Source organism: Ictidomys tridecemlineatus, chromosome 10 (assembly GCF_052094955.1).
Source record: "Ictidomys tridecemlineatus isolate mIctTri1 chromosome 10, mIctTri1.hap1, whole genome shotgun sequence".
NCBI lineage: Eukaryota > Metazoa > Chordata > Mammalia > Rodentia > Sciuridae > Ictidomys > Ictidomys tridecemlineatus.
The window spans coordinates 57,367,002-57,393,780 of record NC_135486.1 but is presented as its reverse complement, the minus strand read 5'-3'; the positions used below and the strand labels follow the sequence as shown (position 1 = coordinate 57,393,780).

The 26,779-nt window shown below is 33.7% G+C and overlaps 1 protein-coding gene and 1 non-coding gene across 4 annotated transcripts in view; both read left to right on the top strand.

Annotated features, from left to right (window-relative positions):
• The window catches only part of Exo1 (exonuclease 1), a 31,971-nt gene extending 5,893 nt beyond the window's left edge, over window positions 1-26,078 (top strand). For 2 of the 3 annotated variants that reach the window (XM_078022990.1, XM_078022989.1), the window contains exons 6-15: window positions 1,666-1,803; window positions 2,841-3,053; window positions 5,676-5,863; window positions 6,524-6,620; window positions 11,251-11,476; window positions 14,743-14,989; window positions 17,618-18,299; window positions 21,025-21,126; window positions 22,219-22,412; window positions 24,933-26,078. In XM_078022990.1, coding sequence (XP_077879116.1) covers window positions 1,666-1,803; window positions 2,841-3,053; window positions 5,676-5,863; window positions 6,524-6,620; window positions 11,251-11,476; window positions 14,743-14,989; window positions 17,618-18,299; window positions 21,025-21,126; window positions 22,219-22,412; window positions 24,933-25,068 — 2,223 coding nt within the window. In that variant the 3' untranslated portion in view covers window positions 25,069-26,078. Of the gene's footprint in view, window positions 1-1,665; window positions 1,804-2,840; window positions 3,054-5,675; window positions 5,864-6,523; window positions 6,621-11,250; window positions 11,477-14,742; window positions 14,990-17,617; window positions 18,300-21,024; window positions 21,127-22,218; window positions 22,417-24,932 lie in introns of those variants that run through there. The other variant, XM_078022991.1, reaches the window with a different exon arrangement.
• On the top strand, window positions 16,073-16,203 carry LOC120887718 (small nucleolar RNA SNORA36 family). The gene has a single exon (XR_005731052.1). It is a non-coding gene; the product is annotated as a small nucleolar RNA SNORA36 family (small nucleolar RNA).
• Window positions 26,079-26,779: the final 701 nt, after the last annotated feature.

Genomic DNA, 26,779 nt, shown 5'->3' with positions numbered 1-26,779 from the left:
AAGAACAAATGGCTAAAGCTCATCTAAGCTACTTCTAAGTTGCTCATTAATGGAACGGCAAGAAAATCACAGGAGAAAAATTACTCTAGTCGTAGCATCAAGTAAAGAGGTTAGAGGAAAAGATGAATGGTACTATCAGAGGAGAGGAGTCCAGCTGTTTCTAAGAGAAATCCCAAGGAATGAGTAAGGCCTTTCCTCTTGAGGTAAGTGACTTGGGTATATAAACATCTTGGTGTGTTGTTTGGTAGGAATGGAAGGGACGAATTCCTGCAGGTTTTCATTTTCACCCGACTCATAAAATCTTCACTTATTATAACTTGCACTTTTTTTAAATTAACACATCATAATTGTACAAATTTATAGGATTCGCTATGATATTTTCATGCATGCATACAGCATGCATTGATCATGTCTAGGCCCACTCCCCTTTCCACACCCAGCTCTGTTCCTATTAATCACTGTTCTACTTTCAATGACTACACTCAAACCTGTCTCAGTGCCTCAGGCACTATGCCAACTCCTATTATCCTTAATCTGCTTAGAAGCTTATTTCCTTATTTCCTGAATGTTTGTGTCAGCTGCTCAGTCCCAGCCCTCAGGCCCCCAAACCTTTCCCTTTTTTTTTTTTTTTCCCCTGTACTGGGGATTTTTCTTTAGAGACAGTCTCCCTGAGTCCTTAGGACCTCTCTAAGTTACTGCTGTTCAAACTACTTGGTAAAGGTGGTATCAACATTTTTTAGGATATAGGTCTACTATCCAGTTTCTGAAGTAAAATAAACACTAAAGTCTTGTGGCCATTTATTTTGTCTTCATGGGTTCAAGTGGAAAGTAAAGATGGGCTGCAGGAAAAGATGTGAAGCACATGCTAGTTATAAGTTATTCATGAATGGGATGGCAAAGAAGAGAGGACTTCTTTTGTGCTTAGTAGAGAAGAAGCCTGATTGAATACACATAATAGTACCAAAGGGTAAGAGCAGGACACCTAATAGACAAGAAAAAGAAAGGAGGAAAACAACAAAACAATTTGCAGAGTTGCTGAAATTAATAGTACCAGGATGTTGATGCATCTTTCTACCTTTCTTAACTTCCCAAAGCTTCTCCTTGGGCCTTGGGAGCTGTGCCTTTGATTTGGAACAAGAAAGGTTGTGTTCCAGCTGTTTGTGATGGGGGACTGTTTTTCCTGGCAATGTCATTTAAAAAGTAGTCTCCCCCTCATTAATTTGTTTTAAATATAATGATTAATGTTTAGAGTTTTATCAGTATATTATTAGGCAAACTTTTGTAGCCTGACAGAGCAACCTATCACTTTTGGGGAAAAAATTTGCAAATCCCCAAACATAAATACTTTTAGAACATACATATAACATTTTTAAGATGAAAGCTTTTTATAATTTGAAATAATTTTGTAGTTTGCAGGCACTCCCCTCCCCCCAAAAAATATTTCTTTTCTACAAATTTGTAAATTGTTGTTTTACAAATTTCTTAGTGACTGGGTGTTTAGTATAAAATATGCTAGAGCTAAAAGTAGTGAAATATTTCAATGAAATGGTTTCTGAAAATAATATTAGCATGGGCATATTGAAGCTAGTAGTAAAATTGAAGTGGAAGTCATTTAGTGCTTTCTAGATGCCTTGTTGGAGATTCACTGAGTTCTCTTTCATACAGGCTGCTCGCTCTCAAGGGGTGGATTGCCTCGTGGCTCCATATGAAGCTGATGCACAGTTGGCATATCTTAACAAAGCTGGTATTGTACAAGCTATAATAACAGAAGACTCTGATCTCCTAGCCTTTGGCTGTAAGAAGGTACTTAACTGCAATGCTACATGTTACTTTTCTATGTTATAGGAGTAGTATAAATTAAGAAGCTGAAGTTTTTTCTCTCCAGGAATAATTGGTTTATCTAAAATTTGCAATTCACATCTGTTTATATAATATTCATAGTTATTTAAGATGATTTAAGAGTTCAGATAGTCAGGACACTTTTTCAGAGTATGTACTTAAAATTGGAAACGGTTGTTCTTTTGTCCAAGTTATTTGTTTATTTGTTTATTCTTTCAGTGCTGGGAATGGAATCCAGGCCCTTGCATATACTAGGCAAGCACTCTGCCATTGAACTATATCCCCAGCCTATAAAGTCCTTAGTAGAATGTAAACTTACCAGTTTTGCTTTCTAATAGAACAAGCTGTATGTTTTTTCAATTGGTTAGGTAAATTAAGTAACTTATCTACTAATGACATATTATACAATTATTTGTAACTATGCATAAAACTGTTTAATGGAAAACTTCATCCAGATATATTATTTGTGGATGACTAGAAGGATCCATATCACAATGCTAATGTTTGGTAACTGGTAAATAAGAAATTATGGGCAATTTCTATGTATCTCTTTTCTAAATAAACATGTATTACTTTATTTTTTTAATATTTTTTATACCATTATTTTATTTATTTATAGAACCCAGTGCCTCACACATGCTAGGCAAGCACTCTACCACTGAGCTACAACGGCAGCCCCAACATGTATTACTTTAATAATAAGAAAAGGTTGATTACTTTAAAATATAAAAGGAGAAAATGCTTTTTTTTTTTTTTTTTTAAAAGGCATTACTATTTGGTCATCATTATGATCTGTGATAAAGAGGTGGAGAGAGGGTTTTATTTTTGCCAGAGTTGAGATAATCAAGTCCTGGCTATATACCTGTCTTATTCTACCCAGCTTCTATTTTTCAGTGTTAAAGGGAGGGATAAGAAAGATTTCTTAGAATTATTGCAATAAATTAGATACTAATAAATCAAAATGACCCTTCTCGGTATTAACATTTCACTTTCATTTGAAGGTGATTTTAAAAATGGACCAGTTTGGAAATGGACTAGAAATTGATCAGGCTCGGCTAGGCATGTGCAAACAGCTTGGGGATGTATTCACAGAAGAGAAGTTCCGTTACATGTGCATTCTTTCAGGCTGTGACTATCTCTCATCATTGCGTGGAATTGGTTTAGCAAAGGCATGCAAAGTACTAAGACTGGCCAACAACCCTGATATTGTAAAGGTAAGAGTGATTCACCAAGTTCCCTATTCAATTTTTGAAGCATTTTTAAAATAATAGAATGAACTACTCCGTATATGAATTTTAAGTATTCTATTCTGTCAGTGTCCTGTAAATGTTATTGAAAGGAACAACTGAATAAAACATTAAAACTTTGCTTTTAGCAATTAATTAACATTGGAAGACCCATGTTTTTAGCAATTCAAAAATTAGTGATTTTTAGCATGAAGACTACATGCTAACATCTGAGGTAGGATCCTCAGCATCACAAAATATATAAATAAAGCTATTGTGTCCATCTACAACTACCTAAAAAATAAAAAAAAAATGTGAGATTAATGCTAGACTCACATTTTTTTTTTATTTTTTTGGTAGTTGTAGATGGACACAATAGCTTTATTTATTTATTTTGTGATGCTGAGGATTGAACCCAGTGCCTCACACATGGCAGGCAGGTGCTCTACCACTAAGCCATAACCCCAGTGCAAGACTCATAATTTTTTGACCTCTGTTCTATTGTCCTATAGTAGTGGTTTTCAAACTTAAACTCAATAATAAACTCATTAAAGGTTAACATAAATCACATGTCTTTATGAAAAATAATCATATTTTTTAAGACAAAAGTTAAGAAAGAGGAATTATACATTTATCAAATCTCTGTAACATGGCTTAAAAAAAGCTGAATTCTCATCTGCATCTTTATATTTAATCTCATTTGATATCAGGTGGTAGGTATCTTCTGAGAAATTAAAACAGTGGACATCACCACTATATAGATTCTCTGATACCTTTATCTTAAAAAATAAACTGGTATTTGGGCTAGATGGTGTAATTCAGGGAGAACTTGCCTAGCATCCCCAGTACCTCAAAAATAAAATGAATAAACAAATAACCCTCCGTTAAAGGAGGCTCACTTGGATAGTTTTCTAAAACCCTTAGAGTTTAAAGAGGAGAAATCTCATTTTGTGTGTGTGTGGGGGGGGTGGTAATGCATATGATTTATTTATTTATTTAGTTTTAATTAGTTACACATGACAGTACAATGATCTTGACATAGCATACATTTGAATCAGATGGAGTATAATTTTTCATTTTTCTGAGTGTACAGGTTGCAGAATCACATTGGTCATGCAGTCACATACATACATACAGCAATAATAAAGTCTATTTTCTTCTGCTGTCCTTCCTTTCCCTTCCCCTCCCCTTCCCTCCCATCACTTCTTTCTACCCAATCTAATGTGACACACTTCTTTTTTTTTCTTTTTCCTAACTTCATCATACATGTATTCTGTATAATGATGAGAGTCTCCTTCTATCTTCCAAGCAATTTCCCTTCTCCCTCCCTTAGAAATCTCATGTTCTATTTTCAAGAGTACAAGCATGAGTCCTCAGGGCAAAGGGTGATATAGCACAATGGAAAGATCTTTGGGTTGGGAGATAATGGCCTAACTGGGAATAGAGAAACATACCTCAGCTAGCCTGTGACTCTAGGATCTTTGGTTCTCTGGGTCTTTTCTTTATCTCTGAGCTTGATGTGCACCTCTTAACAACGGATACATTCTAAGAAATGTCTTAGTCAATTTTGTCATTATGCAAACATGATGGAGTATTACACAAACTAAGATGTCTTTGATGTCACTAGATGATATACTAGATGATATAATCTTGTGGGATAACATATATGTGGTCTCTTATTGAAACATCATTGGGGGGCTGGGGTTTTGACTCAGTGGTACAGTGCTTGCCTAGCATGCGTAAGGCACTGAATTCAATCTCCAGCACCACATTAAAAAAATAAAATACATAAATAACATAAAGGTATTGTGAACATCTACAATTAAAAATATTTGGGCTGGCGTTGTGGCTCAGTGGTAGAGTGCTTGCCTAGTGCGGGCGAGGCCCTGGGTTCGATCCTCTGCACTACATAAAAATAACTAAATAAAATAAAGATATTGTGTCCATCTACAACTAAAAAATAAATTAAAAATATTTTTTAAAAAAAGAAACATCATTGTGCAGTGTATGACTATAATATTTAAGATCCCTCCCATCCTAAAGCATCCATGACCAATAGAAGTTAAATGTCACCTTAGTTTTTAAAATACGATCTTAAAAATCTAAGAATATTTTAGTGTTTTTATAATACTTTTAAGTTGACAATGGACCTTTATTTTATTTATTTATATGCTGTGCTGAGAATCAAACCCAGTGCCTCACACACGCTAGGCAAGTACTCTACCACTAAACCACTGCTCCAGCCCTTCTTGAGTGGTTTTTATTCTAAAGTTTCATGTATTGTTTGTATTTTGTTTTCTAAAAGAAAGGGGCTTTGAAGATGAATTACAATTCATGTTTTTGTTTCAATTTGGAAACATAAACATGATATATAACTGAATCTTCAGTCATTCAGGTTAACAATAGAAAAACCAAAGAAAATGCTAGTTATGAGACCAAATTTTAAGTGATAAGACATGGTTGTGTTTGCCGTTGGTTTTTTAATGTAGATGAAAGCAATTGGTTTTTTGGTCTCCGCTCATGCTTCTCTGATGTAAATCAGTCAGTCTTGGGGATTACATGCTGTCTGTTCTTTAGTCACAGATAAAATAATTTTGTTTCCATTGTTAGGTTATCAAGAAAATTGGACATTATCTCAAGATGAATATAACAGTGCCAGAGGATTACATCAAAGGATTTATTCGAGCCAACAATACTTTCCTTTATCAACTAGTTTTTGATCCCATCAAAAGGAAACTTGTCCCTCTGAATGCCTACGAAGATGACATTGATCCTGAAACACTAAGTTATGCTGGACAGTATCCTTTCTGAATCACAATGATAGAATTTTACATTTCTTTTTTCATTATTATGACAATGATAATTTTTTTTAGTGAGACATTCAGTAAAAAAAAGAAAATTGTGTATTGTTTTTTGCTTTTTTTAATAATGAAAATATCAGTATTTTGTTTATTACTATGCTGGTGAAAACTTTTCTTTATAAATCTGATGCTCACCTGCCATAGTATATTGATTGTTTAGATTGACTTGACAGGGCTAGGCACTGGGTCAGTCACTTATGGCACTCATTCCACAATGAGAACCCCTCATTGCAAACAATTTATCTGGACATATGAGTGCACCAGGAGAGGATGTCCTCGTATAGCCACTGGCACTCAGGCTGATGCGGATCCCTGAGTCTTTAGGTGATTCCCTGAATTTTCCCCCATATCTCCCTAAAAAGGGGGCAACTGCTGACCCGGGCCTTTGCTATTGAAGATGTTCTACTCCTACTGAGACAGATTGAGACCAGCACACTATGCCTGTGATTGCAGTAATGCTGGTATAGAAAGAAGGATCCATTTAAATCATAAATCTTCAATATTTTCAATGACAATCAAAAACATTTTCCTATCATAGTTCAGTTTCATTTGATTAGTTGTTAATGTAGACATATTTCCTTAATCTTATCAACCTAGGTATGTTGATGACTCTGTAGCTCTTCAAATAGCACTTGGAAATAAAGATATAAATACTTTTGAACAGATCGACAACTACAATCCAGACACTGCTATGGTAAGATTTTAATGGCTGCTACATAAAAGCACATTTTAGTTATATCTCAAAAACCATGATTAAAGATTTATCTTTGTTTAGTAAACATCTCTGAAGCATTTTTGTATCAAGACACTATGCAGAGTATTCATTGAATCAACTTGATCCTAGAAAAGTTATAAAGAACCTAGGTATATTGGCAAGGTTTGTTGTTGTTGTTGTTGTTTTGTTTTTCTTAAGTTAGTAACTACATTGTGTATTACCAAATGTAGACTTTAGTACTCATATGATCACATTTGGTGCCATTTTTGTCATCTCACCCTATTCACCCTCTGTGGCATTTGGCATTGTTGAAAACCCAAATCTAGTCACGTTGCTTTTGAGAATATAAACTATTTTTTCAGTCATTCGTAATTGAGTGAAGTCATTGAGTACCCCTGCTGTCTTTGAATCCTTTACTGTTTTTTTCATTGTATTTATCCCTTTAGATGCAGTCCTGTTACTCTTCATATTCCTGTTCATATTCTGTTCTCCTTTCTGTTCATATTTATTCCATTTAAGTTCTTTTAGTTATGCCATTTATGCAGAGAGCTCACATGTGTTTGTACCTTTACCCCCATTGCTTGCCTATGTACCAGCCTCATAATTCCCTTTGTGATTTGGTCCCTACATAAATAGTTTCCACTAACTTAAAATGTATCCCATAGTCAAAACTGAACTCTGCATGGTTTATCAGTTTCTCTTAATAACATTTCTTATGTTTTTGTTTTTGCATATTTATTTCCACATAACAATACATCTCTTTTATTGTTTATTTACTCTTTTTCCCCAATAGACTATAGTCTTTATAAAGGTGTAGTTTTGTGATCTTCATTGCTGTATTGTGTTTACCACATTTCTTTGTTGGAATGAGCGAATGTCTTTTATGTGATCTCTTATTTTCTCAAACCAGAAAAATTAGAAATAAAGTTTAGCATTCTTTTGATTGCTAAAGCTTCTTGCTTCTTTTACCTTTTTTTTTTTGTGTGTGTGTGTGATATTTTCTGTTTTCTCCTAGCTTCCAGTCTAGCATAGGTCTTTTTCCCCTTACTTACTAATTCAGTCCTTTACTAAGCATTTATTAAGTACTGTGATGACATAGTTAAGTTAGCTAGGGTTCTGGAATATAAAGAAAAGTAAAATACCCTCCTTGCCCATAACGTGCTCATTTCTAGAAAAAGGAATATGATTATATAGAGAGAAATGTGGAGAGTGCTATAATAGAGATGTTTTCTAGGATCTGTGAAAACAAAAGGCATAGACCTAACTCCACATGAGAAGAGAATGCTTCCTGATAATAACAGTTTTTGACCACATATTATATTTCAAATGGTATTTTAAGCACCTTCAACATAGTAACTGATTTATATTTCAACAAGCCTCTGAAATCAGTACTATTCTCACTTTGTAGACAATTAGAGAAAAATTAGATAACTTGCCCAAGTCACACATTAAATAAATAGGAGAACTGTGATTCTAAACCAGGCATTCCACTGTCTGCTCACAGAGAAAACAATGTGTGTCCTTGGTCTGCATGGATTAGCAAGGATTTTCAAGGGTGAGTGATTTCAGGCCAAAGAAAACAGCATGTGTAGTAGAAGATAAAATGGTAAGGGAATTTTTGTGTTGTTCATTATGGACAGACCAAGAATGACTTAAAGTTAACCTTGTAAAGGAATCAGAGCTCCTTGCAAAGGAGAAAGCAGTGAACCTGAAGAAAATGCTCACTAACAAACTGGTGACAGGTTGAGCATTTAAAAGTAATCATGCCAGGTGAGGTGGCACACACTTATACCCAGCAACTCAGGGGGTAGAGGCAGGGGCAAATCCTTAGGAGGATCAGCCTCAGGAACTTAGCAAGACTCTGCGTCTCAAAATACAAAATAAAAAGGACTAAGGATGTAGCTCAGTGTTAAAGTACCTTTGGAATTAATCTCTAGTACTAAAAAAGGAGAGAAAGAGAGCACCATAGTCCTCATCATAATGATCCAAAAAGAGCTGTATGTTCATCAACTCAAATTATGTAAACTTCATACTCTGATTTCTAATCTGCTGTCCAGCATGGTAGGCACTAACTACATGTGGAAGTTCACATTAATTAAAATTAAAAGTTTGGCTAAGAATATATCTCAGTGATAAAGCACTTGCCTAGCATAGGTAAGGCCCTGAATTTGATCTCCAGCAGCACCAAAAAAAAAAAAAAAAAAAAGCAAAAGAAAGAAAGAAAAGAAAAAGAAAAACAATCACTTCCTATTTTAATTTTTCAGTTACATTGGCTACTTTTCGTGTGTAGTGGCTATCATTTCTATCATTGCTGAAAATTCTATTGAATTTTTAAATTTCTACCACATCTAAGTATTCCTATAATTGTACTTTTTAAAAAAAGATTTGTATTAAGAATATAACCTAGAATCACTCTCTAGGAATATTAAATATATAATTTCTAGGACATTTTCTTTGGCTGTTTGCATCATTTCTGTTTGCTTTGAAGGTATTTTTCTGTTTATTTTGGTCTTTTTTATGGTAGAGACTTTCTTTTTTCTAATCATGTTTGAGAGAGATTGAAAAGCTCCTTGGAAACTAGTGTGTGGAGGAAAGGCTTATAGTCTTAGACTTTACTCTCATTTGTAACAAGCTGGCTTTGCTTTGTAAATTCTTTGGTGTCAGAGAATGTTTTCTCTGCACAGTTACATTTTTCCAAAAGGGAATCCTCTAGTGTCTACTTAAAGTATATAAACCTGGCCCTGCATTTTGAGAACAGGATACTGAGAGTGAATTGGGGCAAGCTGAGTGATTCCTTACCATTTATTATTTAGCTTCTCATTTCATGTTGTTTCTAGAAAAAAAAAGAATATCTTCATCTTCTAAATGCCTACTGTCTTATATTTGTTTCTATGTTTCAAAAGTCCAATCATGTGGTTGTGAAGTCAGTAGTGTTAGCTGACTGTAAGGTCAGGTTGGTGATGGGGACCCAGCAAATAACAACCCCTTTTCAACCTTCCCCCATCTTTGGCCTTCAGAGTCCCTTGTGCCTTAAATTCCTGAGCTTTTCTTCAGGTTTTTGCAGGTGAAATTGGCTTTTCATTGGTATTCTCTTCTGTTGATATTTAGGTTTGGTATTTCTTCTGCTAAGTCTTTTGACACATTTATCTTTTATCTTCTGTAGTGTGGAAGTATCTGATGTAGTATGGAATTGTCTTTACTACAGAAAATAGAGTATGGACAAAAGTACCTCAAAATGTTGTTGTAGCTAGAGTTTGTGCTTGTATTTCTTGTCCTTACTATTTTGTGAAGTGATTATTGGAAGAAAGGGTCTGAAAGTGTTCACTCTGCTCAGCATGTGAATTAGTGATACTATAATTTCACCAGAAATTATTCTTAAGTTTCATTTCAGAAAGTCAAATGTAATTGTATTAAATATGTCTAGTTCTGAACAGCAAGGTTATGGCTTATTAAAACAACCATCCTTCATAAGCCCAAATCCCTGTCTAATCCTTCCCTTTTTCATAGAGAAATTCATTATACACCAAACTAATTATTTTCATCATTTTTTTCAAATTTATTCTTCCCTGTCTGATTTTCTGCTCACCTATTTCTACTTTTTCAATAAAACCATCAGTGGGATATAATTCCTGGAACAATACTGCTAAAATAATTTTTAATACTCATTCCCTTAATTAAGTTATATTCCTTGTTAATTCTCAATATCCTGATTAATGTCATCTTGGTTGATTTATACTTATTTTCCTTTTTATTTAAGTGCAAAATTTAGATTTTAGTTTATATGGGAATTTATCACCTGGGATTCATGCCTCCCAGTTGACATTTTTTTGTTGTATCTCCTACTCCCCCCCCACACACACACACTTTACCTGTCCGTTTTTAAATAAGACTATCATTGACATCCTTTTAGCAGATCATTGTCTTTGAAAATGTGTCATAATTGGGAAGAATTCATATTGGCATTAAAAGTGATTGCCAATACCAACTGGCATCAAGCCATGCCCTTTCTCTAAAACTCTCATTGTAGACCACAGTAACTTTTTATTTCTCACCATTGTCCACTAAAGATGGCATCTGGTGTGGATCTAATAGAAACTAATGTTATATAACCTTCACATGTTTTGGGTTGAACTCAGCCATGTTCTTAAGGTAGGATATTTGATTACATTAAAGCACATGATTTTATGATCAGGTGCATTTTAAAGGTTACATATATGATTATTTGTAGACATATTGCCAATTAATTATTTAACTAATTACTATTGTGTATTGAAATAGTGTTCCAATTTAAAGGTGACTTTTTTCCTAACCACACTTTGTCAATTGCAATCTCATTTCTTACACTATTCATCTTAGGAAATTTTGTTTTTTATTTCTTACAAGTGAGTCAATAGAATGGCTTAAGTCTCATTAGAAGAAACACAGACCTGGGAACACAAGACACATTTATAGAAAATATAGGGCTAGCTAAAAGTATAAAATGTTGTTAAGGGACAGATACTTCAAAGCTGATCTTTTTAAGGATAATTTATTTAATTCTAATCTATATCGTTACAGAGGGAAAAGAATTGATTATCTTTCTTCTTCAAGTAACCTTTTTCTTTTGTAGTCTGACCTATCAAGAAGTCATAGTTGGAACAACAAAACTTGTCAAAAGTCTTCTACTGTTAATAGCATCTGGCATAGGAATTATTGCCCTAGACTTGAGTTGGATAATGTTTCAGGTGCTACACAATTGAAGGAAAATCCAAGTACTGTGGGCATTAAACAAGTGATTAGTACTAAAGGATTAAATCTTTCAAGGAAATCATCCATGGTGAAAAGACCAAGAAATGGTATGTATTTAGTTTTTCATAGAATACTAGTGAGTATTGGTCATATTTAAGAAATTTTTGTCAAACCTAAGGTTGCTAAAATCTTTTTTTTCCTAGAAATTTTATAGTTTAGGCTCTTATATTTAAGCCTGTGATCCATTTTGATCTTTTTTTTTTTTTATATATATTATGTAAGGTATTCCTTACCTTGCATGTGGTAGTCAAGTTCCAGTATCATTTGTTAAAAAGTTATCATTTCCTCAATTAATTGCCTTGCCACAGTTACTCCAAATCAGTTGATTCTAAGTTTGTCCTTCTGTTGAAAAGTTGCTCGTGTTATTTTGTGTTCTTCATATTTCCATGTATATTTTAGAGCTAGCTTGTTAAATTTTTTAAGAAACAAAAAAAAGCTGTGGGAGTTTAATTGGATTGATCTATCTGTATGGAGAGAGTTAGTGTCTTAACAATATTGAATTTTCTAATCCATTTAAGCCTTTAATACTCACTAATTTATAATATAGAGATCTTACACATCTATTGTCAAATTTATCCTTATATTTCAGATTATAAGGATAATCTTTAATTATCCTTAATTAAATGATTAATAATAATAATGCTTTAATCATATTTTTATTTGTTTCCAGTTCATTGCTAGTATATAGAAATATAGTTGATTTTTATGTTAATCTGCTGTTTTCCAACTTTGCTAAAATTGCCTATTAGTTCTAGTATTTCTTATAGACTCTAGGATTTCTACATAGATGGTCATGTCACTTATGAATAAAGACAGTCTTGCTTTTCCTTTTGCATTTTAGGTGCCTTTTTAAAAAAAAATTTATTTTTTATTTTTTATTTTTTGTAGTTGTACACAGTGACTTTTATTTATTTTTATGTGGTGTTGAGGATCAAACCCAGGGCCTTGCACATTTGAGGTGAGCGCTCTACCGCTGAGCCACAACCCCAGCCCCAATATTTTCTGGAATATTAGAACCTCCAGTAAGATGTTGAACAGAAGTACTAAGAGGGAGCCAGGCATGGTAGGGCATGCCTAACTCCAGCTACCCTGGAGGCTGAGGCAAAAGGATCTTGAGTTCAAGGCAATTTAGCAAGATCCTGTTTCAAATAAGAAGGACTGGGGATGTATCTCAGTGGTAGAGGTTTGCCTAGCATATACCAGGCCCCAGGGTTCAATCCCCAGTATCAGGATGGCAGGAGGGAAGACTAAAAGTAGAGCACTAGGTATTGAGAAACACAGAAGTTTTTTTCACCACAAAAGTGGGAAAAATAATTATAATCTCTTTTTTCTTTCTTACTTCCTTCTCTCAACTACATTGATGAATGGAAGACTAACAAAAAAACAAAACAATGACCTTTGCAAAATTTTAGTACATACTTATTTTTAAGCTCGGTATAGATTATATGCATTTGGCCAAGACATTTTGATTTCTTATGAAGCTAAGTCTTTTTCATGATATTTCTGAACCTTTTTTTATTCATATGAAATGGGAATTGTGATATATGTTATATAGCATAAAAATACGTGTGAAACAGCAAATAAACCATACTTTTTCCCCCCTTTTTTTTTCCACTTCAATACAGATAGGCTATTTATTTTCTGTAAATGGCTCATTATCAGTGAATTCTTTATGTTGCACTAAGTCTGCTTCTTTATAACTACCATTTATCGATGGATTTTGTCTCCTAGGTGTGCACAGGCACACATGCCCACAAATACTGGAATAAGTTTAATCCCTGTTTTTATGACAGTCCTACAGATACTATTGATAACAGTTATGACTTTTATAAATTTCCTAAGCTAAGAGTTCTTTATCAAGATTGTGTTTTAGATGAAATATAGTTTTTTAATAATTGTATAACTGCTACAGTGAGTACAATTCTTGAGATTCGGTCTACTTATAGTTGTAGCATTCCTTCAGTCTTTCATCCAGAGACTGTGCTTTCCTATGCAAACTGAGATTGCATTAGTTTTTATTAGCATTCTTGACATTTTCCTGGCATTTACCAAGTTTATAATTGAGTTTGTTGAGTTGCTATTGAAACAAGTACAGTTATATTTTAAACTCAAGTGTGGGTTACATTACCCTTGTTGTGGTAATTTCAATTCATGTTAGTTTTTAATCTTTGTGTTACCATATAGTATATGGGTCATTTGAAAATAATAAAATATATATGGCCTCCTATGTTTTAAAGTTTGTGTTAAAACTTGTTTATATAATATCTACCAGAATTGGAAAAAGTACAGGAATCTAGAACATATGAGACCAGCTTCTTTTCAGACTAAGCATTGACAGTAGTCTCTTTGGCTGTAGAACTTGCTGCAGATCCACATAACTAATACATAACAGGTACTGCTCTACATTGTCCCCTAGGATAGTATGAGAGATACTGAGGTATCTTGCTGAATTCAAGATATGCACACCTTCTGGAATTTCCCTAAACAACTAGACTACCAGACTCATCATAACAAGAAAATGAGTTTAGTCAACAGACTAAACTGCTGTTTCTTCTTGAAGAAGCCTTGCTAGGTATCCTAGAATACTTGATTTTTCTTTTTCTGAAGGACTCATAATCCCCCACATAATGAGCAAACTTAGCCAGGGATCAAGATAAAGTTTACTGATCTATAACTTTTGAAATTTCAGTAGTACCTTAGTGCTATTTCTATATCCTAATTCTCAGGCTTCAATCTATTAAGCTTATTCAGACTTATTAAATGTATTAGAATCATTCAGTCTTGCAACTTATTACAGTACCACAGAATGCACCTGATAGACAGGAGTCTTCTTGGGCCTCTTATCTAGGTAATAACAATCAGATGTTTAAAGCAAAAATACTTTTGACAATGTGTGAGCCACATATACTTTAAAAACTATAAAACATAAATGGTATGGATAAATAGCTGCTGGTTTTATTGGAACATTTAAAAATAAGTTATTATTTATATATTTATCTGTGAATTGCCTTTCATTTTATTTATATACAAAATTAGGCCTTTATTATAATAAGCATATAACCATACAGAAATGTGTCCTGAAATTTTGAGTAGGGTACTTTCATATTAAATCGTACAAATCATTGACATTGAATCTTAACCAATTTAGAAATTGTAAAACACAGCTCAGGTAATTGTTTTTGAATCATTCTCCTGTTTTCTTTTGTGAAGCATAGTTTTTAAAAAGTAAGACTTCACTGTTAGGACAGTGAATACAGACCATGAAGTCAAAGCCAAATCTCTAGAACTTACAGATTCTTTTGTTTTTATTTAGAAGAGCTGTCAGAAGATGATCTATTGAATCAGTATTCCCTCTCATTTACAAAGAAGATCAAGAAAAATAGCTGTGAAAATAATGAATCATTGAAATCTTCTGAAATGTTTGTGCCTGCCCTGGAAGGTGGAACTATTCAAACAAAAACCTTAAGCACAACACCTCAGACAAGAAATAAATTTGCAACATTTTTACAGAGAAAAAACAAAGAAAGTGGGGCAGTTGTGGTTCCAGGGACCAGAAGCAGGTAAAGATATATTTTCAGAATGTTGTTTATCTATATATTATGTAATGGGTTCATGTTTATTTTGTCTTGAGTTAAAATTGGCTTTAGAGCCGGGGAGGCGTAGGACCTGCCTTAGTATGTCTACCATTTTTATCATGAACGGACATCTCCCAACACATGAGGCTTCAGCTTAGGATTTTGGGACTTTGATAGTGTGAAAGTGATATGTATTCAGTATAAATGGTACTTTGATTTTTTTCGGAGGGCTTTATGCAATTTTGTGAGTCTTTTTGGAAGTATATTAAGATATAGATAACTGTAGAGTTGAATATTAACTGCAAATCCAATGCCATGCTGTGTGTTGTGATTCCAAAAATGAGATAGACATACTTTTTGTTTTTGAGACATTTGTGGTCCAGGTGGAAAAATAAGTACATAAACAAAATTTTTCATTTAGTGTGGCAGTGTGGTCATTAAAACACATATAAAGTGTTCTGAGAGCATCAAAGGGGCAGTGTTTAGAAAGCATCAATGTTGGATGTTCCTGGTAGGGTGAAGCTGACAAAGACTGCAGCCAAACACCTTCCCAGTAGAGCCAAACAGCTTGAGCAGAGGTTTGGGGATAGGAAGCAGCATGGGGCATGGCACAACTAACTTACTGTGGATAGTTGCTGTTATTACTACCAGAAAGAAAGCTTGGAAGAGGGAAGTGAAGAGGCAGCAGTAGTAGGTGGGTGCCAGCTCATGAAAGGCTTGTATGTCAAGCTAAAACCTTTAGTCTTCTTTAGAGGTGATGGGAAACATTTAGAGGGTTTCTTATCAGGAGAGGGTTGTGATTTGATTCTCATTTTAGATAGACTACTGTGAACACCCAGAGAAAACAAGTTTGAGAGGACCAAATGTGGAACACAAAGATCAGCTGGGCTGTTCCCATAGTCCCTGTAAAGGATGATGAGATTTCAATTTGAAAAGTATTACAATTTGGGGGTTAGGAATTTAAACCCCTGCATCAGACCTCTTGGATTTGAGTCTTGTCATGTTCATGAGATGTTTGATTTGGGCAAGTTTACTTCTGGGTGTTTTACTTTTGTAAGAAATAGAGCTTTCCAAAGTGTTGAGTTCAGTTCAGGCAACTTCCCTGTTCTGTTAATTAAACTTTGGTACATTGAAATAGGCCAGGAGAGACTATTGGATAGAAAGTGTTATTCTATTCATTTACCTCCCAGCCTACAAAAATAAAAATTTAAAAAAATTTTTAACACAGTTGTAACAACCCCAGTGTTGTTGACAATTAATTAATTAATGAGTTATTTTAAGTAAATTGCCTAAGACAGGACCTGATGGTAGACACACAATAAATAACATTTTATTGACTTTAGATGGTTGTACTGTATTAGTCCATATTCTGTTGCTGTAACTGAATACCATAGACTGGGAAATTTATAAAAAAAAATAGAAGTTTATTTAGCTCATTATCTTATATTTAGTTCATTATCTTAGATTTCAACCAATGCTTACTAAAGGAGGTAAATTCTCTTTTTTAAAAGGTTCTTTCTCCTCCTCTTTCCCTCTCTTTCCTTCTTCCTCTCCCTCTTTTTTTCTTTCTCTTTCCTTCCTCCCTTCTTCTTCTTTCCCTCCTTTCTTTATTTCTCTCTCTTCTTTCTTTCTCACCCCACCCCCTTTTTCATTCTACAGTATTGGGGATTGAACCCAGGATCTCACATGCACTGAGTTGCATTCCAAACCACTTTTTATTTTATTTTAAACAGTCTTTTTTTTTTTTTGTGTGTGTGTGTGTGTGTGTGTGTGTGTGTGTGTGTGTGTGTGTTTGGTCTTTGTTAAGCATTCTACCGCTGAACTATGTCTCTAGCCCTTATTGGAGTTTCTTGAAGCATTTTTTAAAGCTGCTTCACTGAACAACTAATATTGCTTTAGTAATAACAGATTTAGTGATTAATTTGAAAGTTTTTATATTTAAAATAGCAGAAGTTGATAGGGTATGAAACAAGCTGGTAGATTAGAATACTACTTCAAGTTCCCAGGTGATTTGATGCTAGGAGTAAAAGATGATAGGTAGATGGCTAATTTATTTTCTTTCCTATAAAATATGAGGTAAGAGTTGAAAATTGTCCTTTGTGTTATTCATGTGTATGACTGCCAACCATGTGTTAGCTATTCTCTTAGGTACAATGAAGATGCAAACACATGGACAATACCTACTCTCAAACAGCTCACTTTCTCTTTGGGAGTTAAAAGAGTTAAAGCAGGGCTGAGGAGTCAGCTCAGTAGTGTCACCTTGCCTAGCCTAGGCTAGGCCCTTAGTTCCTTTCCCAGCAGTGCAATAAATAAATAGATAGGTTAGGGGAGAAAACACTTATGTAATGATTAGGTCTAGATTAAATATTAGGTCTAGAAATTTCAAATACATATATAGAGGATTGTTTTTAGGAAGGCCTGTTTAAAATTCATTATATAAATAAATTCTAAATGTGAATGTTGGCATAATAAAAATTAAGCTTTGATTGAAATTCCAGCTGTATATTGCCTTTACTTATAAAATTTTGAATCTTATTATCTTTGTGAGAAAACTCTAAAATACTTAATAATCTATTCTTCCTGGTTTTTTTTTTTTGTTGTTGTTGTTGTTAGGTTTTTTTGCAGTCCTCTGGATTCTGTGGATTGCATATCAAAGAAAGAGAACAGCCAGCCTCTAGATGAAGCTTCTGTCACAGATAAAGTAACCAATCTCAGTGAGTCAGATTGTCGAGACCTAGAAGGCAGGAAGCTGGTCGATACAAACATAGCACATAATTCAAGTGATCAGGTTCCAAAGGATGTAACTGTGTTTGCTGATGAAGAGTCTCAGTCTCTTGGAACCAGCAAATTCACAAAGACTGTTTCACCACCAACAAACATAGCACATAATTCAAGTGATCAGGTTCCAAAGGTTGTGACTGTGTTTGCTGATGAAGAGTCTCAGTCTCTTGGAACCAGCAAATTCACAAAGACTGTTTCACCACCAACTCTGGGAACTCTAAGAAGTTGTTTTAGTTGGTCTGGAAGTCTTGGGGGTTTTTCTAGAACTCCAAGCCCCACCCCAGGCACAGCATTGCAGCAGTTCCGCAGAATGAGTGATTCCCTCGCTGCTATGCCTGAGAACAATGCAGTGCCCCAGGCATCTCAGTCAAAGAGTGATGAGTCTGGTGGTGAGTCTCCACCCTTACATAACGTGGAGCGGTCTTCACAGTCTCAGGAAAGTGAAGAGTTATCATCACACAGTTTAAATACTTCAAAACTTTCTCAGCCTTCCAGTAAGGATTCTGATTCAGAGGTAAGTCATATCATGAGACCCCTGTTTGTAAATTTATGTGTAAGAAAGAAAAAGGTGTTAATCATACGATTGAGGAAAATGTGCCTACATTATTTAATTATTGGTTATGTTAATTTTTCATTCTGTCTAGAAAATTAACATTTCAGTGATTTGAAGAACTTCTCTCTGTATCTTTCTTTTTTCCAACTCCTGTACATTTAAACCAACTCTATACTTCTACACACTGTGTGTTCAAGTTTTGACATGGTTCATACCTAGGCAGAGGCCCCAGGCACAGTGGCTCACACCTGTAATTCCAGCCCCTTGGGAGTCTGAGACAGGAGGATGGTGAGTTCAAAGCCAGCCTCAGCAACTCAGTGAGACTGTGTCTCTAAAATACAAAATAGGGCTGGGGATGTGGCTCAGTGGTTGAGTGCCCCCGAGTTCAATCCCCAAAAAACAAACAAACAAAAACCACCTAAGCAGAATAATCTATAGAATAAAAATTTATTATAAATTTGATACTTAAATTAATATAAGCTTAAATTCAAATAACATTTGAGACCTTATAAAGAAATGACCCTATTAATGTGAAATTGTCTATGTTAAGTTTTAGTACTTCAGAAAATATATACTTTCATTTATTTTTATTTCCTAAACTTTACTTTATAATAAAATAAAATAATAATATCAGTGATTTTATTAAGCATCCTAACCACTTTTTTCTTCTGTATAAAATATCTTTTATTCCGATTTTGATTTTTTTATTTCTGACTTTGATTTGATTAAAATCAAAACTCCTAATAAGTGCTGCTCATAAAATCCAAGTGACATAGTTTAAAATGACCTGGTGGCATTATCTCAAATTTACCAACATAACATACTGTTTTATTTTTACCCAAATAATTACCACATTTAAGAACAATTACAAACACAGTAATATTTGAAATTTGATGTCTGATAATCCTGAGTGTCAAATAACATCTAATAAATCAGTACAGCTTATGTTCTTTAAAAAGAAAATATTTAAGTTCTCAAAGGAAACTTGAGTTTGGGTTCTAGTTGAAGGAAAATACCAAGTTAAAATGTGGAAATAAATTGTTTTCATTTGAAGAAAGCTGAAATCAAAAATTTATATAATTGAATCATCGGTCTTTCATCTGTAGCATTTTTTAAGCCAAACCCTTGACTGTCTTTGAAACTTCAATATTCTTTTCTCTTAATTTTTTCATATTGAGTACTGTCCTTACTAGTCTAGAAGACTGTTTCTTTTAATGTGTGTCTCCATTTTAATGCCATCTTTCTCATCTTTCACGCATACTACTTTTCCTCTTGGTGTGTTTTGAGTACCACCACAGTTGCTATCACTTGAATGTGTTTTAATAAAACGTTACTGTCAGGGAGGATACTTGCAAGTCTGCTGAGCACCTTTGGGGCATTCTATTTCTTTTTATGGTGTGCATCTTTGTTTCACTTTGTAAAGTTTTACCCATGTCTTACTGAGTAGCCATCTTTATCAGCTCACAGACAGAACTCTGCACACTTGTCTGAGCTAACCATTTTTTATATTGACCTGTTATAGAAATATGAACCTTTATCCTCCAAAAGTAAACAAACCAAGAATAATTTATTGAGTTGTCTCTTTTGCTGCCAGATATAATAAATTCCTCTTAGGATAGATTGTTAATTATAGCATATGTGTATAACCTCAGCTATTTGGGAGACTGAGGAAAGAGGATCACAAGTTTAAGGCTATCATAGGCAACATAGTGACAGCCTGTCTCAGGAAAAACAAAAAATATGTGTCAGTTTGATCTTATGACTGGGAGAAATGGGAATGTTCGGGCTGATAGTTCAATGTAATCTTAGGATCTTTCTCATGGTCTTTATTGTAAGAAATGGTTTAGCCCAACTGGGCACAGTGGCACATGCCTATAATCCCAGTACTTGGGAGGCTAAGGCAGAAGGATCACAAATTTGAGGCCAGCTTCAGCAACTTAGCAAGACCTTGTCTCAATAAGTAGAAATAAAAATTTAAAAAATGAGGATGTAGTTCAGTGTAAAGTACCCTTGGGTTCAATCCCCAGTCACAAAAATAAAAAAGAAATGATTTGGCCCAGAGTCACCGCTACTGTTAGCTATGAGGAAGAAATATTAGAGTTTCTGTAAGGTACAAGTCAGTGGAGTCTTATTCACTATGATTGTGGTGGTTGTTTGAGTATAATACAGCATAGAGTTCCAATATTTTTTTTTAAATCTTGGAAAATGAAGAAATAAAGCTTTTTGAGTGTTTACTCATCCTTTTTTATTTTATAATGTTGAACATGTTACAATTTAAAGAAGAGATGAGGAGCTACATTGGTTCAGCTTTTTATAGCTAATAATTTATGAAAACCATTAGTCTAGCATGGGTAAAGCTATAGTATTATAGTAAAAGATTCTAGTTTTATCTGAGTCAGAATTTTGACAAGCTGTTCAAATGTTTCAGAAAAGGAAAAGCCTTCAAAATTTAAATATATGTTTTATACAATTTACTTCTCTAGGTGAAACATTGCCTAGTTTCGTCAATGAAACTGGCAACTATCATCCTTTCCATATTAATTCCATGCCATGTTTTTAGTCTTTTTCTGTGAAATTATTACTGATTTTCTCATCTTATTTTTCTTCCTGTTGAGTATTGGTTAGTTGTCATGAAAATACCACTAGTAAAAATCTAATTTATTTTCTTTCTGATCTGGGGATATAGGAATCTGATTGTAATATGAAGTCACCTGATAATCAAGGTAATCAGAACTATAAGCAGTGTTTATCTCGTTTCTCAAAGAAAGACACACTTCTAAGGAACAAGGTAAAATTTTATTTATTTTTAATTTCAGAAACTATACATGCTTATAACAAGAAAATGAAAAATATAAGCAAAACTTGTAAATTAAAATACTTAAATTGTGATTTATTTTAAAAAGTCGACTTTCTTACTTTCTTACTTCCTAGAATAGTATCTGTGCTTAAAGATAGGTATTTAAGGTGTTAAGTTGAAACTTCTTTTACAGGTAGTAGAGATCTTTTTCCAAGTACTATTATAGTAGTCATTTACCCTTAAAATTTTTTTGCTATAGTTAAACAATATTACAACCAAGATCTTCTGGGTAAATAGTTGAGTACATACCCTGATTATCTGTAGGGATAAATTCCATGGAGTGGTATTATTGGTCCCAATGCATGCATGTTTTAATACTTTGACATGTATTACAAAATGCTTCTAAAATCTGTGAACCCAGGATAAGCTAGGTTTTTGTTTTTTTTTTTTTGTAACTTTTCCATTCTTTATACACTCTTTGCCAGATTATATACCTTCTATTTTATATAGCTCTTAACTATACTGAGAATCAACAACAAAACATCAATAGCTCCATATTGTCCACAGAATGAAAATTAACTCTTCGATGGAAATAAAAATGTTGATAGAAATTTAAATACATAATGCCACATTTGTGCAATGGAAGAACAGGCAACTTATTCAAAATAAAAGTCAGTTCTACATGTGAAAAAGAAAAATCTCTAACATATATCATTCATTAAGTGGAATCAAAGAAAGCAAAGTAATTATTGTGTAGTCTGCTGTCAGTTTTGTGTACATGCTCATGTATGCAAATAATTTAGTGGATGCACAGAAAACTGGTAACAGCAGTTGTCTCTCTAGAGGTAAAGTAGAAATGAATGAGACACATTCCTATCTGTTCATTTATGACTCTAAAATTTTATGCTAGGTGCAGGTATTACCCATTAAAATATTATTATCTATAGTAGTCATTTGTAAATAACACATTTTTATACTTTGTTTATGCATTATTTTTTGGTACTGATGAATAAACAATACTTTTAAATTAATTAAAGGTAGTTGCCTAATAGAGTAATGATAACATGAGCATTTAATCTTTAGGTTCCTGGGCTGTATAAATCCAGTTCTGTGGACTCGCTTTCCACAACAAAGATCAAACCTCTAGTACCTGCTAGAGTCAGTGGACTAAGCAAGAAGTCATCAAGCATCCAAAAGAGAAATCATCATAATGCTGAGAACAAGCCGGGATTACAGATAAAAATAAGCGAGCTCTGGAAAAATTTTGGATTTAAAAAGTGAGTTGTCTTGTTCCTTGTTCTGAAATAAGATGAGCTATTGTTGTTTTCCACAATTCCAATCCCTGTCTCCCAACTCTCTCTAGTTTCATGTGAATCGATTTCTGTTTCTCACACCATCAGTTTTCAGTGTGGCTTCTGGAGTCTCTGTTTCACCTATTACTTATTTCTTAGAATTTTAATGAGAAGAAACTTTTAGAGAGAGGGTGAGAGTGCTGTGTTATACTTCCCTAAATTATCATATCTAAAATGGGGAGAATCACAGAGTTTACTTGATGAATTTGCCAGATTTCTAATGTATGTGGTAAGCATTGTTTTAAAATAAATGATCTTTAAAATTGCTACATATTCTTCCTTCTGTTAGACTTCAGAATAAAGCCACAACGTAGCATTAATTTATAATTATTTTCTTATACTTTCTCAATAAAGCAAATGTGCTAATAAGCTTAATAAATATGTGTAGCGGGGAAGCAAACATGGGGATGATAGAATTAAACTTTACCTGATAGAAGTATTGTCATAGTCAGATGAACTGGTATGAGTAGAAATACTTTCCAAGTATTAGACAATTGTTTCTTATTTTGTGTATATGTATGTAAAGTCTAATATTAAACTCAGCAACAATTCTCAAACTTTATTTTCAGGAAACCTTTATACAGGAGCACTTAACTATCCTAGAAATTAGGAAAGACATTTAACAAAATACTCAATTTTTAAATAACAATAATAAGCCATGTGAACATGCCGTATTTTTTTATGAAAAAAAAATGCTATATTTTTCAAAACAAAAAAAATTTAAAAAGAGTGGCATTGTTTTTTTAAAAAAAATATGTAATTTTTTTTTTTTTTTTTTTTTAGTAGTTGGACACAATACCTGTATTTTATTTACTTGTTTTTATGTGGTGCTGTTGATTGAACCCAGTGCCTCGCACATGCTAGGTGAGCACTCCACCACTGAGCCACAACCCCAGTCCCAGGAAAGTGTTTATTAGATAATTGTAAGCTGCTTTCTTTGCCATTCCACCAAATTTCAATAAACAGTAGTTTTTTTAAGGTTACTTACAACAGACTGTGAGTTCAATATCCACTGATTATTTGTGTTGTCTGGTACATTATAACCCACTTTTTAAATGCATCTGTACCCATTGATTGTTTGGGAAATACTGGTTCATTGAATTGTACTTTTCTTACAAATACTGACTAATTTCATTTTATAATATAAGGAACAAAATCACAATTAGTAGTCTTAAACATTTGGAAGCTTTCCAGCAGAGGACACAAGCTTTTCAGAATTTCAAATTTTTCTTAAAAGTTTGAAATTTATCTGGGCAATAAGTATTGTTACTTATTTCCTTCATGACGATGCTCTCTTTGTTCCTTTGCCAAACACCTAAAAATTGTTGGGTGTTTTTGTTGGTTTTTGGTACCAGTGATTGGTTTACACATGCTTTCTATTTTGTCACAAAATATTAAGTATACCAAAGGATTGAGATTTTTAAAAATTAGTGATTTTTTTTACTGCTTCATCAAGTATATTCTTGAAACTTTTTTCTGGGTTTTTTTTTTTTTTTTTTTAAGAGAGTGAGAGAGGGGAGAGAGAGAGAGAGAGAATTTTTTTAAATATTTATTCTCTAGTTCTTGGCGGACACAACATTTTTGTTGGTATGTGGTGCTAAGGATTGAACCCGGGCGGCACGCACTCCAGGCGAGTGCGCAACCAGTTGAGCCACATCCCCAGCCCTGTTTGTTTGTTTTAACTGCAAGTGCACAGTAATGGAAAATACAAGAGCATTAGCATTACTTAAGAAATTTCATGTCACTGCTTTGACTCATGCCAAGTTGCTGGCCACTGTACCCAATTCCGCTTTAGCATTAGTGCAAATGTCAGCACAGTGGAAAAACAGATAAGGTCTAAAAATTATTATAAAATAATTTCAATCTTACAAACTCCCGGAAAGTGTCTTGAATCTCCATGGCCCATGGAACATATTTGGAGAACTGCTGTGGAGAGAAATGAAGGGTACAACAGTATTGCATGCCTTTAGAAAATAAGACTTACTGGTGTTTAATTTTGTTAACAGGAAATAGAAATATGTAATCTTCATAATAAGATTAATTTATGAGGACATATAGCTGTCTTTCATTAAAAGCAAGAAAGGGGATAAAAAATTGGGTTTAATCATTTGTTATGCTTCACCTATATTGATTCTTAGCCAGACTTGAGAAGAGTCCTACAGAGAAATGAATTAAAATTTCTCTATTGGAATCTTTCTGCCTTAGCTACTATATATCTAGTAATGGCCTAGCACCTATATTGAAAGGCAGGAAGGGACTTTAAGAAGAAAAACTCGAAATTTATTGAAAATACTTAGAAGAGAATCTGAATGTGATCCACAATGAGTGAGAGATTATCCAGTAAAGGGTTTTATCCTTTCCTTAAACGTTTATTTTTTCCAAGTATTTTATTGTCTAATAATCATTACCATAAAAATACCTAATTTATTTTATTGTATTTTGCAGAGATTCTGAAAAGCTTCCTTCTTGTAAGAAGCCCCTGTCTCCAGTCAGAGATAATATCCAACTAACTCCAGAAACAGAAGATGATATATACAACAAAGCTGAATGTTCACATGTTCAGAGAGCAATATTTCAGTAAATTCAGACTATTGGGAAAATCTGATCAATTTGAGCTCCCTATTTGAAGATGAGGGAGTTACCAGCCTGAAAGATTGGTTCTTAAATGCCCCTTTTTAAATACAATACATTTTGTATATTAACTACGTAATTGTTTCTATTGCTCAGCTTTTTATATTTTCATAAGAAGCTAAATAGAAGAGTAATTTAGTCTTTGACAGTTGTTTTTTTTTTTTTTTTTTTTTTTTTTTTGAAGCTTTTATGTTAACTGGGAAAATCCACTGTAGTTTCTAAAAATCTACAGACTTTTGTAATGTCCAGTATAAGATAGTAAATGGAAAGCCACAATTCTATATAATCTTTTTGTTATAGAAGAAATCACTTTCTTAAGCCTTTAAATATTTCCAGTTGCCTTTCTTGTCTATCCTCAGCATTGAATTGTAAATAAAGTTACTGGGATGGGAGGGGTAGTTGGAAGGGTTAACGGTCATTACACAGATGGAAGGATGTTCTATTATCCCTGAAATTTGGTTGAGTTATGGGTTGACAGTGGAAGAAAATTATTTTCAGCCTCAGGTAAAAGAAACTACTTACATTGTTAATATTCTTAAACTTAAAAATAGCTTGTTTTCTTTCACATATCTTTTTTTTTTTTAAGTGTAGACCAAAAAACACCAAAAACACTTATTTAAAATTAGTTCCTGAAACAAATAAATAAATAAAATTAGTTCCTGAAATGCTACATAAGATACCAAAGCTGCAGATTTGTGAAAGGTACATTCTGCAAAGAAATAGGCAGATGCCTAGAAAAAGAATCACCCACACAAGTGAAGATCTGCAATGACAGGAAGTAGAGACATCACTAAAGTATTTTTGATATAAAGCAAAAAAGAGAGGGACCCAGAGTATTTTAATTTTTAAATAAAAAATATTAAAGAGACCCAGTCTGGAAAAGACCTAATCCAAAGAGCAAAATATTTTAATTCCCTGTGAATGTTTCCTGTTGTAGAACAAATTAAAATGTGAATCACACATTTTCTACAAACATCTCATTCATAATGATAACTTAAATGGTAGAAAATGAATAATATACTATAAATCCACAAGGGTTAACAGAATGGAAGAAGAGACATAAGGTATGGAAACTGGATTGGGGGATAGAGGTAAATGATTTACAAAGAAATGTGGGGGGTTTTTTTGTTTTTTCTGGTTCCAAAGGCCAACAAGAGGTAAAATTCTAGGTGGGCTCCGTAAGGAGTGACATGTGGTTCCTGTGAAGCCAAAGGTTCAAAGTAAGACTGAAAACAGGATGGGTTTTGAAAACCTTTAAAAATAGCATGGAAAATCAGTATATATACCTGTAATGCACCAATTTTTTTAATGTGGGGGGAAAAATAGCATGGGAAAAGGGAAGATGGCAGCAGTCCCATAGTTTTCAATTTCCAAACTCTCATTTAACAGTGATTGGAAAGCAAATCAAAAGCTCATAAACATTTACAATAAATTTGGGTGACATGGCATACTACATCCCAAAGTATAAGTGTGTGAAGATAAGCCACCAAAAGCTACAGTAGCACTAGATGGTATTGGCGTTTATTCAGGTGAAATAGGTGTGGGGAGAAGATACATAATGAACTGAAAATTCTGAATGACCATCCAAGTGCACAGCAGGCCAAAGTGAGGACAGCATTTGAAATGGGAAGAGGCCCTGTCTATATCAATGGTGAATTAAT